At 32.7% G+C, this 21,402-nt stretch overlaps 2 protein-coding genes across 2 annotated transcripts; both read right to left on the reverse strand.

The window, feature by feature from the left end:
* Positions 1–1,360: 1,360 nt before the first annotated feature.
* Positions 1,361–1,873, reverse strand: LOC21401753 (proline-, glutamic acid- and leucine-rich protein 1). Its single transcript, XM_010096120.2, has one exon. It carries the CDS (start codon positions 1,824–1,826, stop codon positions 1,488–1,490), a length of 339 nt encoding a protein of 112 aa, XP_010094422.1. The 5' UTR covers positions 1,827–1,873; the 3' UTR covers positions 1,361–1,487.
* Positions 1,874–7,566: 5,693 nt separating this feature from the next.
* On the reverse strand, positions 7,567–9,977 carry LOC21401754 (polygalacturonase At1g48100). The gene is made up of 7 exons (XM_024164279.1): positions 9,380–9,977; positions 9,124–9,291; positions 8,886–8,921; positions 8,592–8,799; positions 8,412–8,493; positions 8,270–8,321; positions 7,567–8,173 (listed from the first exon to the last, which is right to left on the reverse strand). The coding sequence occupies exons 1-7, from the start codon at positions 9,830–9,832 to the stop codon at positions 7,718–7,720; spliced, it is 1,455 nt and encodes a 484-aa protein (XP_024020047.1). The 5' UTR covers positions 9,833–9,977; the 3' UTR covers positions 7,567–7,717.
* Between the last annotated feature and the right edge of the window lie 11,425 nt (positions 9,978–21,402).

Here is a 21,402-nt window from a genome sequence, read left to right on the forward strand (position 1 = left end):
ATCTACCCTACAAAAAGTTTATCTTTCTCTCTCTCTTTTTTTTTGCAAGTTATTTGCCCTGATAAATCATAAATATTGTTTCTAATGACGTTATATAGTCATAATTCCTAAAAATAGAGGCAAACATTAATATCTCCAGTTGAATACCAGGCAAAGAATAGCCAAACTCCTTTACATTATCTTTTTCTCCTCGTATACAAGAAACTACTATTAATATGGTCTTTTAAATGTAAGATAAATTTAGAAGTATCATAATATTTAATTTTTTAGAGCTTTTTATAATAGATCATTCTATTAATAGTGCATATTTTTAAAAGTTAAATTTAGTGATCAAAATCTAATTAAAAAATTATTTGAAACATACCGAACCTAATACAAATTTGACAATTAAAAAAGAGCCTAACTAATAGAATATATTTTTTTCATACCCTATTGTAAAATTCTTATAATTTTTTAATCTAAATTTAATGGTATGCGGGATAATTAATGTCGTTGGCATCCATACATGATACATTTTGCGTTTGGTTGGTGAATTCGTATCATTATTCAAATCATGATCGGTTATTTATTATAATATTTTTTCTTATAAAAATCACACATAAATTGAGAATGATTCTAAATTTATAAACTAAACGTTCGTTAATTGTTTATCACGTTCCAAAGTAGAACAAAAACCTCTACAGTTCCACTAGAAGTGCTATGTGAATCATAGTCGCATCAGTTGTCAACAATCAAAAACCTCTATGGCAAACCATCGAACACAGCGTAATCCGTATCCACTTGTGCGTTAATATGATGTAAACTCATATTGATAGCCTCGCAATTACTCAAAGCCTTTCGAGGAGGGAAAATTCTTTTATATAAATAAAGAAAATGGATATAATTTGGGAAAAAAGAAATTGTTTCTAAAACTTTCTAGTATAAATTTTCTCTCTCATTTCTGTTTTCTTTCCCTGAGAAAAGGGTCACGGAAAAAAGAAAAGAATTTAAAATGAACACAATCATTCTGATAATGATTCATGAAGTTCTTGAATTTTTAAGTTAACCATCTCATAATTAACAAATCACACGTTAACTGAAATTAGTGGCGCAAGAAAAATTATAGAAAAAGATTAAACGACTGATTTTGCAACTTAATTCTAATATAATATAGACCAGCAACAATAATATATGCTAATTAACAATACAACTCATAGGTTAATACTCATTGACAAAAGTTTACTCGATCATCTATTCGGAACCCAATTTGAACTACTTAATTAGTTTTCAAATTGTACAACCCAGCTATTAGCTTATTCATCATTTCATCAACCACAAAAAAAAAAAAAAAAAAAAAAAAAAAAAAAAAAAAAACAAAAAAAACACTGAAATGAACTTTTGATGTCGTTACAAATGATCTTCATACCTTCAACGTTGTCTGATCACAATGAAGAAAGAACTGTCTTGCGAAAGCCTTAGATCTAACTCTTCTTTCTGATCATCTCAACTCATTTTTTATTGACTGAAGAAGAACCTACACGTATTGACACAAGAGGGTTTTTTAACCGCTCATCACCATCATGGTGATCTTCCATGAAATCTTCACGTTGGAAAGAGGGCTCCCACACTGCAAATTGCTTCTCTTCCTTTTGGATTATCTGATGATCATCATGATCTGAGCCCTTCATCAAACGTTTGCGAGCCTCGCGAATACTTTTGATGAGAGTATAGAATTTCTCGATCTTTTCTTCTTCTTCTTCTTCTTCTTCTTCTTCTTCTTCTTCTTCTTCTTCTTCTTCTTCTTCGTAAACTTGGCATATCTTCCTCTTCTTGCTTACTCTCTCCATATCTAAAATGTTTTTGTAGAATTAATGCTGAGATTTTTTTTTTTTAAGTGTATAGTTCTTCCCAATATATAAAGACTAGAACATGACTTATAAAGACCTTACTTTCTTGGTTGCTTCTTTGACTCTGAACTGTGGAATGGTCACCGTCATGGTGTTTAATCATTATGTACTGCTGTTTTTTTTTTAAAACTTGTTTACACTGATATTTTAAAGATATTTTAATTATATCAGAAAAAAAACTCGATGTAATATTTTTAAAAAATTTTAATTATAAAAATTTAAAATTTAAAATTTAAATCGGTAAAATAAATGATGCATTTATTTATTTTTTTAAATAATAAAAATCTTTCTATGTTTTGGATTAATTTTTTTTTTTTAAATATAATTACTTAAATGCCACCTTTGTTTTATCTCAAATGGCCATATGCTCGTTACCCGACAAAACACATATATGTATGAATATATGTGATCAATAAACTAATTGCACATTTTTCTTAAAAATAAAGAAATTAAAATGGTTTTTTACTGTAAGATATTCTTATTGACACTCATTTGTGATTTATGAAAGGCGACAAAATATTAATGATAAGATATCTTTTGATCCTCTATCAGAAACTCTTTTGTTTTTTTAGTTGCTGGAAGGGCATCCCCTCGAGAGAGAATCAATGTCCATTTGATTTGATAAATTTTACATTATGATATTGGGTTTGCGTGGGACGGCATCATCGGAGATTTGGACACTTGCTGCGTCATTGCATCTATAAGAGTGACGCAATTACTATTATACTTATAACAATATTATTGTTACGGAATATGGCATTTATTTTTATTGGTTCTTTTTTTAAAGTGAAAAGATAGCATCTGATTATCATTGTCTTTTCCCCCTTTCTCAAAAAATGTTTGAGTTTACAGTGATAAGTTTACCTACAATGTGAGGCACGAGCCTACCAACTATATATAAAAGTTGTTCTATTTAATTATTTTTTATTTCAAGCTTGTAATAAGTATGATTATATTCCACGAAAACTAAAGGGAAATATATGTACTGAACCTATAATAGTCCTGTACACAAGACATTACCATGTGCAATATGTAATCATATATCCGACAAAGTTGGGCATATATATATATATATATATATATATAATTGAGCGCCATCAATTGTATTCGATCGTCAGCTAGCTAGCTAGCTAGTAGCCAACTTTACATTAATATGTAATTACTTATATAAGCTGAAAAGCTAATCACGAAACAACCGAGTATAATTAATCTAGGAATTTCAGTTATACACACACAAACACATATATCAAAAGTACCAGACCATGAACAAGAAGAAAAACCACAACCAAAACGGTCCAAACCAATTAAAAAACCATATAAATCATAACTAAAAACTAGATCAATGACCACATCATGAATGTGAATAATGTGTGTTTTTTATTTATTTAAAAAAAGTGATCGGATTATGCAATCTTTGTTTGGTAGAAATTAATCATATTATGCAATAATCATAACAGAGGCATTAGATATAGGTTTTAATATATATTTATATATATATGTGATATCATCTTGGAGATGAGCTGTTTGGCATTTCTTGGGCCTGGGCCGTCCCAAAAATGTCAGTGTACGCCGTTGCCCCGAAAAGAAAAGGAAATGAGCTGGTTAGTCTTTAACTCTTTTCTGGAAATTAATGAGAGAAAAGGAAAGTGCAGTTAGTTGTATATTTCTTTTTCTTTTAACTATTAACTATTGTCCTTTATTCAAGCAAAAAAAAAAAAAAAAAAAAAAACAAAACTATTGTCCTTTATCTATTTTTTAAAAATGTTTTTGCTGACCTCTTACACGTTGTCGTGGTCTATACTTTCAGTCGTTTGAATTTATTGTCGTTTTCACTATTTACATCATTTTAATAAAAATGTCGTGTTTTCCACTTTATTGTCGTTTTATTTGTTTTTACTATTTTTTCAATTCTCATTGTTGTCGTTTTCCTTAAAGTTTGTTGTGTTTTCATTTGACTGTCGTTTTGATAGTTTTCTTGTTTTATGTTTCTTGCAGCATATTTATCGTTTTTTTACTATCAATGTCGTTTTATGTTTCCTGTCGTTTTTGCTACATTATCGTGTGATTTCCGGCTCCTTTTCTTTTAACTTTTCTATTGCTTGCTTTCTACCTTATTTTATATCGTGTTCATATTGCTGTCGTTCGTTTCTAGTTTTTGTCCTTTGATTTATTTTTTCTAAGTATATTTACAGTGTCGTTTTCTTATTATATGTCATTTTCATATTAACGTCTTCTATTTTTTTTTTTTTTTTGACAACTTGTTATTGTCTTTTTCAAACGTAACAAATTTCTCATTTTAAATGCATATAGCACAATACTCCCTTTAGTACTCACTCGGAACGTACGTAAATTCCGGCCACGTTCTGTTTGGCATACGAGAAAACTGCGAAATGTAATTTTAGATAGTTTTTTTTTTTTTTTTTGTTCTCACTTTGATGCGACCCCATTACTAGATTTCACAGGGAAAGAAGCGTTACGAAATACTATTGATCAGCCTCTCAACAAACTCAAGATTAGATCTATCAGTTCTACGTAAATGCTATTGAACTCATGATTTATCTGGATCCTCTTGCAATTAACCACTAATGAGTCGTGTTAATAATTTGCTAGATGTGTGCAAAAATCTCTTTTGCATGTGCCTCACATTTCTTTTCTTCCGTCCATTGCGAGGCACCATGAAATGAATCTACAACTACAAGAAAATTATCATTCCGCTACCCAAAAAAAAAAAAAAATAATAGCAACTTTCCGCAATCAAAATTTGGTCGCCGCTAGATATGATTCGAAGAAAAGGTTTAGCAACCAATTTTGGTAGCTAATAGATATGCATTAATTTAATAGACATGCTTTAATTGTGACCAAAACAAAACTTGATCATTGATATCATAGCGACTATATACATATATTTAGTAAAATAATACTTATATGTGCGTATAAGATAATGTTCGTAGTAGTGGGTAGAGGTGTGGTGTTAGTGGGGTAGATAATAGATTCCTTTCTCTTTATTTGTTTTTTGGTAAACTTTAGGCAGCCTTCTATGACCATATATATATATATATATATATATATATATTATGTGACAATATTAGCAGACGATGTTTATGGCAGTTAGATCTTCTGGTGCTTTTAGCACTTTTCCGAAGCTGCAAAAGACAAAAGCACTACTATTAAGTCTTCCTGGGCTCCTGCCCCATACAATCGAGCACTCCAAAATTATAACATTTAACACCCAATTTCTGAAACCCTTGACATCAATAATTTTTCATCAGATTGTTTGCTTTTCCAGAGATGGGATAGTTTTTGAGGATGCTTGGCCCTGGTCTCTCAGATTCCGATATGGAGAGTCCCATGTAAGATAAACTTTCCATTATAGTACGAAGAAAAGATAGTAAAAGAAGCAATATTGCATCACGGTTTTTGGAGAGCTTTGAAAGTACCTCTCGCTGGATAGAGATTGGATTCCTAGAGAAACTTCATGCGTAGATAATTACAAAATATATGGAAAATACTTTCTTTTTCTCAAAATAAAAAGGGAAACAAGTATTTAGTGTACTCACGTCTCCATCCAACGATTATTTAGTAATCTATTGGGATCACAAGTAGAGCGGGAAAAAGTCTGACCATAAATACTTTCATCAACTAACATATAAAGTGTTCAAAATCACATCAGACTAAGTCATATTAGACAGGCCAAAAATAGACACAATTCCCACCTCACTACATATAAGGAGAATTGATCCGTAGATACTATATTAGAGAAAATAAGTTTATCTTTTACCGTTATGCCACCACTATCAGTTACCAGTGAAAATAAATGTGTATTTAAGATCTCTCAGTGACCGTAAATTTTTGTATTTTAATTTAGAATTGGATCTGCAACATTTAAAAAAAGAAAAATAAATAAATAAATAACAAAGCCATAGCTGATTAACTATAAATGTATGTTAATAATGATGATGATGATGATTGTGATGACGATGATGAGGAGGCGGAATTAGGTCAAAGATTAAAAAAATAATTCCACATTTTGTTATTCAACATCCTTAGTTCGTTATTTTTGTTGACTGTAATGTACTAATCCCTCTCAACTTCATTACATAAGGATAACATTTAACCGCCTATTACTATAAGCATCACCAAAAATTGTAAAAGTTTTAAACTAATGGATAAAGCAAATAAAATGCGCTTTCAAACTCTTGTGTATATATATATATATATGTGCGTGTGTGTGTGTGTGCGCGTGTACTAACTAAAAAAAAATAAATCTATGATTTATGTCAATTGATATGAAGAGTACTAATTGGCAAGGACTTAGCAAATATTGTCAAGACGACTATAAGATTGAGAGTCATTAATGAGTCGTATAGAGAAAAAGGTATATTTGTTGGGTGGGTGGAGAGAATACTGAGTGGATTAAAGCCCCGTGCACCGACTGGCAACTTTTTCAGGGCACTTAAGTCTACCCTCTCTACCCTTCTCATATCATATATATCATAATACTCCCAATCATGATAAACCCTCCCAATCCCTACGCGTGCAAAACAAAGTATGCAAAAGAGGGCTTTTTTTTTTTCACTTCAAATACCAAAGTTAGTGGCGCATCCGACAATATATACCTGTTTATATTCTTCTCTTACATTACTACCATATATTATATTATATTCTATTTTTATATAGTGGTTCTTTATTCAGTTGGTTGTAATAGGATAAGAAATGAGAAAAGCTGTTAATGGTTTAGTTAGCTATATGGCATATTCTGTTTGATTGTATTTTAAGATATAAATAGGCAAATAGAGTATTTTATTGGACAGCATTTTTCATAACCGAAAATAGGAGAGAGAAAATAAGAGAGATTTATGAGAAAGGGGATTTTTCTCTGTAATTCAATTCTTCTCTTTTCTGGTGAATAAAAGCAACTTGTTCTTCTGTGGAAATTCCATGGTGTGTTAATGTCCTGGTATAAAAGATTTACAAAGAGATGAGGCAAGATTATTAACATATATTATATTATATTATATCATATTATATACATTACGTTATATGTGTATATATCTACATGTCAGTCTCATTTTCTGTATTTATACTCTGGATACTTTCTTGTATCCTAGCTAGCTACTTTTGCACCAATTTTGAAAGTTTGGAATATTCTACTTTTTCATTCGTTTTATAAAGTAAAAGGGCCTCTTAATAATAAATAACTTTCTCATGATTCCGCCGCATCCATATATATCCTTGTTTCATCAACTTGTCATTTGATGACAAAATGTTATATGATCTAGGTACTTGATGTCGCCATTGTATATTTTATTTGTTTACTTTTCAATTTTTTTTTCTTTTTTTTTTTAGTAAGAAAGATAAGCAATGAATAGATTGAAGAGACCAATGATATTTGCTAGAAATTTCCCATCGCATGTTTAGAACAAATTTTACAAGGCAAAGTAGAAATATTAGCAGAGTCGAAATAATTGTAAGAGTGCATTGGTATTTCTGCAAAAAAATTTCACACAATTATGTCAAATACATTACTTGCAAAGTACTCCTAAAACCTCTATAAAAGCAATACCAAATTGGTCCTTAGGTGGAATAGCATATAATATACTTCTATTACATAGATATGCAAGAGCAAAAACCAAGCATATCTTTTAAGTTACTCCAAATGACACTCCATATATGGGGGATGAGCAAATATAAGAACCCAACTCCTACATATATATCCTGACCATAGAATCAGATTTATTATTATCATGATTCCCTTTCAAATTATATACATATATTTATATATAATATTGGTTTAGTACATATTAAACTAGCCATGCATGAAAGTAAATAAATCATGAGCAATAACCCTTGTCACTATTGTCCAATTTGGAGTTAGGAACACCCTCCAACAAGCAGGAAACTGGTGGAATAGTGAGTGTCTGCAATTCTCCATAAGCATTCCAACAAAAAGGGTCCAAAACTATGTCCCCAGTAGCCGGAAGAAGCTCAACCTCGGAGAGTGTCAAGTTGGCGCATGGCACAGAATCACTGCACCCAAAATGCATTGGTGGACTCCGGACATCATATGTGCCCTTTATGTTGTCGTACAATATGTCTGATACGAATACTGCCGAGGTCTGGTTGGCACAATTCTTTGGCAGGCAATAGAATTGGTCTATTATAATTGGGTTCCTCACATTGTCCATGTGAATGTTACTGAATGTCACTCCAGATACTGCTCCAGATCCACCTTGCCATGTCTTGATCCTGACTCCGTTGTTCGACGCTTTTATCACCGAGTCTTTGACCTAGTAACACAAAGTCGGATAATTTTTTTGTTTTTCAGTGGGGACACAATACGAAAAATAGAAAAGATTTTTTTTTTGGTCAAATAATTTTCGTACCGTGATATTCGTCACACATGCCCATGAGTTGTGATTGCCTAGACTCCCAATGCTGAGGTGGAAAATGTAAAGAATTTTATAAGCTGAAAGAAAATACATAAATCTTGATCTTACGGGTAAAAAGTACTGATTAGAGTAATACCTTATTCCATGACCGGGTCCACAAGTGACGTTCCTTATGTTTACATCATGACAGCCTGATCCAATTGATACACAGTCGTCACCTTTAGAGAAGATCATTAAATAATTAGTATTTTTTGAGAAGCTTTCTGATCGAGATTAATTAACGGATAACTGAAATTAATTAGGTGAGGTTTTAGACCATTAGAAATGACTGAATTGTAGATTTCAACACCAATTGTGTTCTCTATGTGAATCCCATCAGTATTCGGACTCAGTGCAGGGGCTGTTATAGAGATAGATTCTATATGAACATTCTGGCAGCTGTCGAATCGGAAATGGAACTGCGGGCTGTTCTTGATCCTAAGTCCTTGTACTGTCAAGTTGGAGCTCATGAAAAACCTGATTGCCTGCATCACAATTCAAGTTCTCAGTTCTCACTTAGCAAAAACTTTAAACTATATATAGATGTTGGCAAGACATTTATTTAACTTACAATGGGGCTATCACATGGTCCAGTTCCATTCTTTCCCTGTGACACGTTTGATGAAATATTTCAAAATTTTAGTAATGACAAATGAACAATGATACACATAATGAAAAAATTTATTTATGCAAGTTCTATAAAATTAATATTAACTATTTCGTGCGGAATTGAGAAGAAATTACAATTGAGTGTCATGAAACTGGTTTTTTTTTTTTTCGATTTTATTTAGGAATAAGCAGAGACATACCTTGTGGGGTTTGCAGGGGAGATCCCACCATTTCTGACCTCTTCCATCAATTAGGCCACCTCCTTGCAATGCCATTTCATTGATTCTATAGAAGACAAGCCATTGGCGTCTACTGCTGTTATTTGGCCACGAATCAGGTCCGTCCGGAGGCATTACAGTTCCATCAACCTTAAGTCACCATTTTGTACCAAAACTGGTTAGTCTTATTCTTTTCTAAGAAATTGGCTCAAAGAAATAAAAACCAAAATGCCAATACCTGAAACACAAGGCTTGATTTGCAAGGACCAGTGAAAATGGTGGACTGAATCATGAAGGAGAATCCCTTGGGAACAAGGATAAGTGAGGAAGCAGAGTCACTCTGGCAGGCGGTGTCCCATGCCATCTTGAATGCATCCGTGTCATCCGTCACCCCATCTCCAGCCGCGCCAAATTTTCTCACGTCGAAAACTCCACTAGAATTCGTAATTGGACTGTCATCATTGTAAGGTGGCTCAGCAGGCTCAGGAACAGGCATGGGTGTCGGGGGCTCAGGTGCCACGGGCTCGGGTGTTGGTGAAGTTGAAGGAGGTTGTGATATATGTGATCCTTTGTGATGGTGAAAGTGCTTGTGTTTCAAATGGTGCTTCCTAGCTTGTGTCAAGTGGACTAAGCAAAGGAGGGAAATGCATAACAACAGCACAACCAAATTAGACAAACGAAAATCCTTCATGTTTAGTTAATACTTAAGCTCACTTGAATTTCAAGAATTGGGACCAAAATCTGAAAAGTCGTGCTGCCAATAGGAAATGTTGCGAAAACCAAGCTAACCAAGCTAACTCAAAGGATAGTGGTAATTGCTGCAAGTGAGTGAGTGACCACAGTGTGAGAGACTCAGAGTGAATAGAGTAAGTTAAACTAAGCAAGAGAACAAGTTGCCAAAGTAGTTTATTAAGGTTTTTAAACTAGGGAATGCATATATGAAACATATACACCACAAAGGTAGAATATATGTATATATATAATAGGGATAGTTAGTGGAAGCTGCTTCAAACTTTTTACCTGCACCTTACGTTTGTTTTTTAACATATTTTGGGGGCGGGAACCGACCAATTCCATATAGGCATTTGGCTTTGGCTTTTTTTATTATTATTATTATTTATTTATTTTGGAGTTTGTGGAGTGTGCATATGACAGGTTCAGAGAGAGAGAGAGAGAGAGAGAGAGAGAAAGAGAAAAAAAAAAAAAAAAAAAAAAGGTAAACGGAATAACAGAAAAGATGCGATGGGGAAGGCAGTCGATAATAAGCTACCCATGTTCTTCCCATAACTGTCACTTTCTCTGGTTCCGGAATATACATGTATATAATATTATGGCTATTTCAAGTTTCAACGGTGATATGCACAACACTAGCACTAGTTTCCCAATTTTTTTAATCAATAAGTTCTTTTTTCTTTCCATGCGTATGTTGATTTGGAGCTTGGAGTATGGACAACTTTCATTTCAAACAAGGAATTTTTGTAGATATGTGATGACACTATAATCACAGGCCAAGTCCCAATGAAGATTCTAGAAGTAGTTAAATTAAGCATAACGATATTCAGATTTAATGGGGCTGCAAAGGGAACACTATTAAATACAACTCAATGCACTAGACTATGACTGCCACTGGTATTTATTCTCAATACACACAATACAAGAAAACCTAATTATAGTCAAAGAAGTAAGTATCAATAATTTTATCATTATTTCTTCAACATTATTGTAAATGTAGGTTTTGGATGGAAGCTATGTCCATGTGGAATTTTGGCATAATATCGACACAATTTATACATGGTTTAGTTTTTATCCATGTTGGCATCCGTCTCGATATTGTTCAATAAAAAAATTTCAATATTTTTGTTGGTGTCGATATTTTTATTCTTAATTATGTTGCATCATTAAAAAATAAATAAATCTTTTTTGAGTTATTCAGAAGAAGAAATGATCAAGTAACAAACAATGTACTTTACCAATCTTTTGTTCGGAAAAAATTAGCTTTCAGATTAGATGACATTCAAGTAAAAAAAAGAAGAGAAAAGAAAAAAGTATCACCCGCGCATAAATTGTTAATTTATTAGAGAGTACAATATTGGTCCTTGCGGATATCAAGTGGACAGTTGAATGGCCTTTAAGATGTAGACTAATTTGTATAATTAAGGGAAGTTAAAATGGAAAGTGGATTATTAGTTTAGTAAACGTGAGAAGCAAACAGCCGCTGTTCCTATTGTGGGTGATTTTCCAAATTGGATTGGAGCAATAGGAGCTTCATTTGTGGTGGATTTGTGGCCCTGCTCGATCGACTGTAACATTAAAAAATTTGAACCATGAAATACTCAACTTTTATCTCAAAACCGACCAATTCGATTGCACGAGAGTTTCGTCATCACGTTTGAATTTTGATTTTGTAACTAAAAGAATAAGTTATTTATTACCATTAATAAAACTTTCACATAGTAATATCGTATTTGTTGTTATAGTGTCGAAATTATCGATTGTATATTAGAGCATCATTATATTGTTTGTGTTTTAGTTTTTCAACAAGAAAAATAATATTTAATTATGGCGTACATATCAGTGCATCAAAATTGCCACATAACAACGAGAGATTTAATAACTTTATTTTTATTATTAAATGAGTTTATGTTACTCATTATGTCTGTTGTGATGCATCATCGATAACGATGAGTATAACAATGTACATTTTAAATATAAATATATTACTGCGGATGTGGGTGGCATGGCTTAGCCGAAAAGGTTTTCAGTGATCTTTTTAATGTTTGGTTGGGCAGGCAGTCCACCACTACTTGTTCCACTTAGGAACTTTCTTCGGCCGACCATATTGATCCTTAATGTTGCTTGCATTGCATTGCATGAACTGCGCTTCTTTTCTGGGTTTCTTGGTTTCTACTTCAATTATGACTAGGTCCACTTGGGATCCCTCCTTTTTGGCTCAAATGGCTTGGTGGATTTCTATCTATAATTTGGAACTTAGATATGCCTTGAGTTCTAAGTTTCATCTTAATTGCTGGCGAATATTAGCAAGTCATTTTAATTTGTGGCCTAACTTATACTAATCTAAATTCAACTAATTGATTCTCCTCCACAATTTTTTCTGATCATAAACATTCTCCTCGTCCTCTATGTAGCTACTTAATTATAACTTTATTGTTGTGTTTTTTATTCGCGTTGCTCATTTAGAGAGAGATATTGTGATTCTCCATTTAGTCATTTTCTTGGCATTGGAAGACACTGCTGAAGAATGAAAGTAGGAGTTGGAGATGCTGCAACAAAAGAAAATGTGACTATAAATATTGATATAAATTCACTTTATTTGTATATATAAATAATGTAGAACTCGAGTTTATTTTACCCTTTATACATCCTATGATATAAATTGTACTTTCTAATAACTTAAATTTTTATCTTAAAAATATAAAAGAGTTTAATGTCGTTATAAATGTATATTTGCTTTTACATTTAAATAATGTAAAATTCTGGTATATTTTATCTTTATTTTTTTTCTTTTTGATAAAAACATAGATTTGGGTATGTTTTATCTTTACAAATATGAAAATCACGTGATAAATGATATTATGGAGGTCCCAACAAAATGAAATATGACGTCAAATATTAAACAGAGTAATGAGTTTCAAGCTTCATCTTAATTTAAGAGCGAGTCATTTTAATTCATAGCCTAGTTAATGCTAAACTAAATTCAACTAAACAATCGAATTTATTTCATTAATGCAAACTGTTGCACCATGGTCGAGATTTCATACCAGAGTCGTCGAGGGTTCCATAAGTCAGGATTGAGTTTAGTCGTCGAGAGGTATCAGTTTAGTCGTTGAGTTTATTTTATTAATGTGATTTTATTGAAATAATGTGAATAATTACAAGAAAATGATTAGTTGACTAAATGGCATAAGTCGGCTAGTTGATCCTAAAATGCCTCAAACCTTATTAAAATTTCATGTTGCAGGCCTAATCCTTCGCATGCCTAGGCTTTGGCTGGCATGGGCTGTGGGCCTCAAAAATGAGGCCCAGTCCAGATCTTTCTGTCGTGCCGGGTCGGTGTATAACAGTATAAGGTCAGGTCATACCGAATTAACTACTGTAATGGGCTGGACTGGACCGTCTCAATCCAATTGACATTTCTACTCTAGAGTAGTAATTTCTTCCAATTTTTGAGTAGTTGAGTCTCCGCTTTTTTCCTTGGGGGTTGCACTTGCCGCGAGCTATTTATTCAGTTGCTAATAAGGTGTTATTTTCATTTTTCTACTGTTGTATATATATATATATATATGGTTGTTTATTGTTTTTCTACGACAGTATTAAGTACTTATTGTAATTTTCATTTTATTTTCATCAATAAATAGAGTGGAGAACTTGGTGTGAGATAGGTATCTAGCAGGTTGACTAATTAGAATAAAGATATATGCAAAATGTCACGTTGACTAATTAAAAATTATTAATTTGGTGATGGAAGACAGGCTGTGTGAAAAGAATACAGTTTTGGTTTGCCCTCGAATCTTTTCTTCTTTTTTTTTTCCTTTTTGAAATGAAAAATAAATGCAACTAATTCTTGCCTACCAATGAGATTTCTGGTTTGACCAAAAATTCAAGAATGAGAAAGAAATATGCCGAGGTGGCCACTCGCGCGTCAGTTAATTCCCAGCCAAGTGCGTCAACCAGCGTGCGTCAGCGAGCCACAGCAGCATATCTGCTGTAGAGTTCGCGCCCCATATCTCCCACGTGCACCTGCCTGCCTAGTCCTCTCCCAGATCGCCACGTCTCCAAGCTATTACTGCATCCAATCGACAACCGCCATGTGTCACCTGTGAGTCAGGGCGCTTTTTGGGTTGTTTCCTTGTGTTGCTTGCGTGTGATTCTAGAGGCAATTTTTTTGAGGGATTCTAGAGGCCTTTTTTTTTTTTTTTTTTTTTAACTGACAAAAAAAAAACTTTTTTCTAGAGGCTTCAAAAATTTTTGAAGCTTCTGAAAGCCAGCGAGAGCCGCAATTTTGAAAGGGGCTCGACTGTTGAAGGTTGAGTTATGGATTTGTTCTCTTTTAAATTAAGATTTTGTGTTAAAAAATAAATTAATATGAGAAAAAATATTATAATAAAAAAAATTAAATTTAAATTTTTATTAAAATTTTTTTTGACTTAGTGAAATAAATGGGGCCATAACTTAACCTTCCATAGTGATTTATTTGCAGAGTTATCATCAAATGAAAAAATAAAGAATTGATCTTTAAAGAGTGTATGAGTCTCGATATTTACCCTTTATTCTTAATAAATATCCTTTTGTTAGTGTAATTATTTGATTAAAAAGATTATGAATCAAGAGTAAAGGGTAAAAATCTTAACTCATGCACTTTCAATGAGTATTTGTTAAGATTATCCTTATCAAATTGTTCAAAAACAATTTTGCCCCTGTTTGGTTCGCTACTTAGAATTTTATTGATTTGAACGGAAAAGTTCAAATTGTATGGTTTAAATTGTAGTTTGAATTGATATTTTGATGTGCAGTTAAAATTTTAATTTGAACAGGGAATAAAATTTGAATTTGTATTTTGGTAGGTGTGAAAGTAGAGAGAGTGGGCACCTTTTTACTGTTCAAAAATAATTTAAACGTCTGAACTTGGGGGGGGGGGGGGGGGGGGGGGGAGTTTTAACTTAGTTTAAACAGCGAATGTAATTCAAACTACATGTTTACCAAATATTAATTCAAACTTTATTCACTGTTCAAACCGAGTTAAACTAAATTAAACTGGTAAAACAAACAAGGCTTTATTTTTCACGCAGATAGTACTACTACATTTTATCTTAGCAAGCCCCACACATGGGCGTTCGGTTGTCGATTCTAGTGGCCAAGGTTGTCGGTTAAACCGAATCGACCGACCATTATTACACACTTAAAAAAAATAGATTTTTGTACAAGTGGAGGTTCAAACCTTCAACCTAGAGAGTAGAAGAACATCAACTAAATACTAAACCACATTATCCTCTTTGGTATTATTGTGGTATCAATAATATTTATTAATATTTTATGCTTTTCAGACTTTGTCAACTAACAACTGAAGTTGTAAAAGGTAGAACTACTGTGAGCGGTCTAAACTTCGACCATTATTTCTTTCTTTATATTGTAAAGGAGATCCAAGTTCTTTTCCTCCTTTTTTCCCAATGTCAAGTAAAAAAAAAATAAAGCGAGAATGATTTTTTTTTAGAAATGTTAGAGGGGAATCCATCAAGGTTTTTGGCTCGCAATAAAGAATAGATGAAAAAAATACTATCTCAACTACTCTATATAAAGGAAGTGATAAAAAAATATATATATATATATATATATTGTTTAAATTTTTGGACGGGTTTCAACAAAAGTTTTTTTTCTCTTAATTTTGACTATATTAATAGTTGAAAATGATAAAAAAAAAATATATATATATATATTGTTTAAATTTTTTTAATAAATTTTGATTTTGGTAGGAACCGGCCATAGTTCGGACAGTTAACCGACTAAAGTCTCTTTTCTTTAGTTTGGTTTCAGTTTTAATTTTTAGAAAATTGACGTGGTCGGTTCGGTTATCAAACCGAACCGACCAAAACCATTTTAAACCGAGCAGTCTTATTTCCACTGCATGTCAAAAGTTCCAAGTACGAATGAAGGGAAACCAAAAAATTATCATCAATTTTCAAATGTCCAATATCCAATCACTTTTTTCCTTTAAATGACCGGGTCTTGTTAGCTTCTATGAGTTAATAAGAGGAAATTAAACTTACGTTTAAAATGCATGAATTTAAATTTTTACTTTTATAATTTATTAGCATTTTTTTATTAATATAATTATTTGATTATAGGGTATTATTTAACATCAAGAGATAGTTGTCTCATCTTTCTTTTACATCCAAGATGGCAATTTGCCATCGATCATGCTTGGACTACTTCAGACTTCTTGCCGTTTATTGGACTTCTAAAGACCCAAGACAATAAATTGGGCCGGAAAGCCCAAATGACGGTTCAATTTTGGAAGGCAATAGTTTTTTTGTTTTTTTTTTTTTTTGTTTTTTGTTTTTTGTTTTTGTTTTGGAGTAGGGAAGGCAAGAGAGTTTGATCAATAAATCTTTCTGTTTTTCTTCTCGTGGTTGCTAAAGTTTTGTAAGTCATCTTCTCGCACAACCTTATATAAAATAACATTAATATTTAAATTTAAGACTTTAAAGCATCCAAAGTATTATTATATAATTTATAATTATAATTCCAAGACTACATATATTCGTTTCTCTAGCTATATACATGAACTCAAGTCTTCTACGCAACAAAACCATAAACGTTATTAAACTTATCACTAATTAAGCACACAAGGATTTCTTAGATTTGCATGCGTTGGATTTGTGATGGGTATAATATCTAGCCACAACCACTTGCGATTGGCCTACTCACCCGAGCAACTATCAAATTCAAAGGAACACAACACTAGACAGCACAAAAATTACCAAATCATTACATATATGTACTTAAAAAGATAATAATAATAATAATAAAGAAACGCACATTTCTAGTGAAAAAGGCAATGATCATTTTTCATTATACTCAAATACAAGATCAGTCAAATCTCAAAGTACAGAAAGCGTATTGTAATCTAATCTCACTAGTCAAATCTCAAACAGAATTATATATCACTAACTAGCCATTAGATCTTAAAGATCGTATTATTATATTAGCATGCGCTAGTACGTACTTTAAATGATGATCAGAACCAGGACAAATCTATGATCATCAAAAGATCAACTACTCCGGAAGGAGATCGATTAATCTAAAAAAGAGACAGTCCGGTGATCTCACCCCCGCGACTGCGCTCTTTCTTGAGCCTTTTCTTCGTGATCCTCATTTGCTTGATCTTCTCCATCTCGTCGGCGCTGTTAATCTTGGCATCTGCAATCGCAGCAGAAGAGGCCGGAGACTCGGCAGCAGAAGAAGCAACGACTTCGTCGGAGCTCTTGATCGTCTTCTTGCAGCTGGAGGTCGCCATCAAGAAACAAAGATAGCTATCAAGGCAGGAGTACTTAATCTTGTCGGCGGAAAGCTTGCGCGCCTCCAGAGGATTGTTCCAGTAGTCGGCCCCGTGACGAGTGAACCACGGAATATTCTTCCTCTCCGGCCTATCGATTATCATGTCCCTTCGGATGACCTTCTCGACGATGTCGTCCAGATTATGCTGATCGAAGAAATTGAGCTCAGGGCGGCTTCTGCGCGCGATGTCCACAACGTCGACGGCATTCTCGATCTTGACTCCGTGGATCTTCTCGAGGTTCTCGGTCAGAGCGACGGCATTGAAGGCGACCGCACGAACCCTAGGGTTCTCGAAGAACGAGTTGAGGTATTTCGCCGTAAATTTGTCCGCGTCGTATCTCGGGGGGAAGAGGTAGAGAAGACAGTGAGATCCGACGCAGAGAGAGAGGAGGCCGAAGGCGGAGGACTCATCGCCGGATTCGCGGTAGGCGGAGACGCCGATGAGGATCGTGTCGCCGTCGCTGGCGCTCGGAGAAGACTTCAGCACGTTTTTGAGCCACTTGGAGAGATTGAGAATGTTCTCCGTGAAGACGGTGAGGATGCGGTGGTCGCCGATGTGAACGCTGTAGACGTCGTAGCCGCGCTTGCTGTCGTCGGGCTTTTTGGCGCTCTCCACTGTGATTTCGATCGCCATTGATGTTTCTTGCTGAAGAAGGATGATCGGAGATTGTTGTAGAGAGAGAGAGATAGAATGAGAGTGGAAAGAAAGAAGTGCGTAGTATACTTGTTATATTGGAGGTTAGACTGTTTCAGTGTGGGTGTGACCGAGTGAGGAATGACGATGCTTTGAGCGTGGCAAATTGTTTCGTAACGGATTGGCGGTTATGTCAATTTCGAGGGGAAAAAAGAAAAACTTCTAACTAATTTGGTTTTCGTCAATTATTCCTAACTACTTCAGCATAGTATATATAAATATAAATATATATATATATATATATATCTATATATAAGGATAGTGCTTCCGTCCAGGAGGATGGAGCATTCGTATAATTACTATCAATTACATTTGAGGGTCTTGATTTACCGTATGAACTTTTACAAGTCTCGTTTGAATGCCCCATATCCGGTTAAGCTCCATTTAACATTAGAAATAGAACGACTTGTCGTTTTTTTTTTTTTCGTTTGCATTCCGACTCTCCAAATATACATCTTCTTACTTCCCTCATTCTCTCTTCTATATATAAATATATTGTGTCTCTATAAACCAAGACCACGACCTCAATATCTGCTCTTTTTTTTCCCCTTTTTTGAGCCAAGACGATTTGCTCTTGTAATAAAAGAAGAGAAGAGGCCTTACACTCCATTGGGTAAGAAAGAAAGAAAAGAGAATGATAAAAAAAAAAAACACATAAAAAAAAAAGAAAATATGAAGGAAAGTAAAGGAGTTGATTTTTTTTTATATTGTTTAGAATGATAAAAATTAATTGCCCCATAACAACTTTTATCTACCTTATTTTCCTTTCTCATCTTTCTTCTTAGTAAACAACTCACTTTATCATTTTTCGTTTAATAGTCCATTTACCTACTTCCTTCATTTATCTTTTCTATTATATTCGTACGGATAAAGAGAGAGAGAAAAAAAAAAGCACAGACCTCTTATTTCGCTTACATCGTACATGCCACATTGTTTATTGAGTTTCTCTTAAATGACATTAAACTGGAATGTCAAAATACTTAATCTGATAATTACAGATTATAAAAATAAGAAAGTTCACTACTTTATGAGCTTTCTCTTTATGATATCTGTTAATATATATATATATATATAACATATTACTAGGAACGATGAAGAAGACAACATAATATAGAGTAAATTTTATAAATTCTATCCGAATTTAGGTCAATTTTTCATTTTGACCTTCGAATTTCGAAAACTATCGTATGCTATGTAATTAATTCTCTATGCTGATGTTACGTTGTCGTTTGCAATATTACATCCATTCAATAAACAAATATTTCAGCTTCACCTATCCCACGCTACATTACGTTTGAGCCACTCAAAATAAAAGATATTTACAGAATTGACAGGTCAAAGCATGGTTCCATTGGCGGTAACCGGTTCCCAACAATAAACAATAACGATGCATTTAGTAGGAGGGATTTTTTTTAGCTTCATTTATTTTATCATTATTATAAATATTTCTTCAATATTTATTTACAAAAGTCCCCTGTTTATATGTAATATTAGATGTTATTAGAGTATTAACAAGTATCCAAGCACTCGAACATACACATGTAAGCACTAGACCAACAACACGGCGATCCATAATGATACAAAACATCAGGTACAATAAATTTATACTTTCTTTCCTCACACTTTACTTTTATGATTCAATTTTATTAATCATTTTTATAAACAACTTTTTTTCAACAGAAATGAACAACTACAGGCTATGGGGACATAAAGCCGATTAATTTGATGAAAATGTACTCAAAACACTGAAGGCACCACTTGTGGCAGTTTTCTCAGCAATGTTGACGAAACAATATCTAGGTATTTTTAAATTACTTTATTATAACATTTTTATATACATATATAAAAAAATATAGCATACATTTATTATTTACTCTATTATATTTCTAGGTAACTCATATGTTTCAAGTACATTAGCAACACTTTTCTATATTGACCCAGACATCCTAGAAACAACAACATTAAAGACAAGGTAAACACACACACACACACACATATATATATATATAGATTATATTCTAATAAATTTATCATATTAGATAATCATAAATTATATTTATATTTTCCTTAACTTATTCGTACTTTTATACATACAGATTTTCCCATCAAAATCAACAAATTGAATTCCTACCACCACCAAAAACACTTATCCAAACAATTGAAGAACAAACATCAGCAAACAGAAGAACAATAAACGAACTCAAATAAACATCAGCAAACATAAGAACAATAAACGAGCTCAAAACATTGGATGCACGAAATAATCTGGTCAGTACTATTAACTTTTCGATTATTTTTTTACTACACTTAGTAAAAAATTTAAAACCACAATATTTTATCTTTTATGCAGGGTGGGAAATTCACTGTAAGAGCGACCATAGTAAACTTTTTAACATCTCAAGGATGGTTCTACAATTCTTGCCCCAGATGTTATCGACAACTAAAATAGGCAAGAATAGGTTGGTGGTGCGACAATCATGGCCATATAAAATCAACACCATCTCCATGGTAATTAAATTTATTACCATATCATTTGTATTTATTATATATCTTTACTTACTTTAACGAAAAATTAATAACATTAAAAACAGATTTATATACATGTTACAGGTACAGATTAACAATCCAAATTGAATATCATACTGGAGACATGGAAGTTATCACTTTTGGTAAAACCGCTCAGGCATTAATAAAAAAATCGTGTTCTGCACTAACAATTGACGAAGGCTTTACTGATCCATTTATAATACCACCAGCTATAGATCAGATCCGAGGACAATCAAAAATCTTCCAAGTCTTCTTTCAACAACGAGGCACCCAAATGAGCACATTAATTTCCAAAATATTTGAAGACATCCAGGTCCCATCATCGCCACCAAAACAGTTAACTACAAGAACAGAAGATCCACAAAGGTAAATAATGTTTTTTTAAAATTTTTTATCAACTATATATAAATAATATTTTTATTATATTTATCACAATTTTAAAAATCTTATTATTTTTCAGCCCACAAGCAATACCATCATCACAGCTATCAATATCAACCACATTTGATCCACACACTCCAACACCAAACAAACCTGGTACAAGGTAAGCATAATTCAACACAATATATATTATCAATTAATTTAAAAACATATCTACCAATTATTCTATTTTTTCAGCCCTGAATCAAGAACAACAAGACAATCCGCAAAACGCCCAAAAACAATGTAATATAAATATTTTTATAATATTTATTTTATACTATATAATTTAACCATCTTTATTTCTCTTAACACTTATATTTACAACTAATTTTCTCATTTTTATATTTGCAGCTGAAAGAAATTAAATGATCAAGAACCACAACAGCGTTATTTTTTATTCTGTATAATCTGTATATATATAAATATTATAAATAATAATACTATATATGCTTATATAAATATGTTTGTACAAATTTTATATTTATCATATAATATAATACTGTATAATACATGTATATATATAA

This window comes from Morus notabilis, unplaced genomic scaffold (genome assembly GCF_000414095.1).
Source record: "Morus notabilis unplaced genomic scaffold, ASM41409v2 Scaffold227, whole genome shotgun sequence".
Classification (NCBI taxonomy): Eukaryota; Viridiplantae; Streptophyta; class Magnoliopsida; order Rosales; family Moraceae; genus Morus; species Morus notabilis.

Bases quoted from the DNA above. Each gene is read 5' to 3' on its own strand.
- LOC21401753 (XM_010096120.2), bottom strand. From the start codon at position 1,826: ATGGAGAGAGTAAGCAAGAAGAGGAAGATATGCCAAGTTTACGAAGAA.
- LOC21401754 (XM_024164279.1), bottom strand. From the start codon at position 9,832: ATGAAGGATTTTCGTTTGTCTAATTTGGTTGTGCTGTTGTTATGCATT. The intron at 8,322-8,411 runs GTATTACTCTAA...TTTCCACCTCAG, and splicing joins GGACCCGGTCATGGAATAAG to CATTGGGAGTCTAGGCAATC. The intron at 8,174-8,269 runs GTACGAAAATTA...TTGTGTTACTAG, and splicing joins CATGTGTGACGAATATCACG to GTCAAAGACTCGGTGATAAA.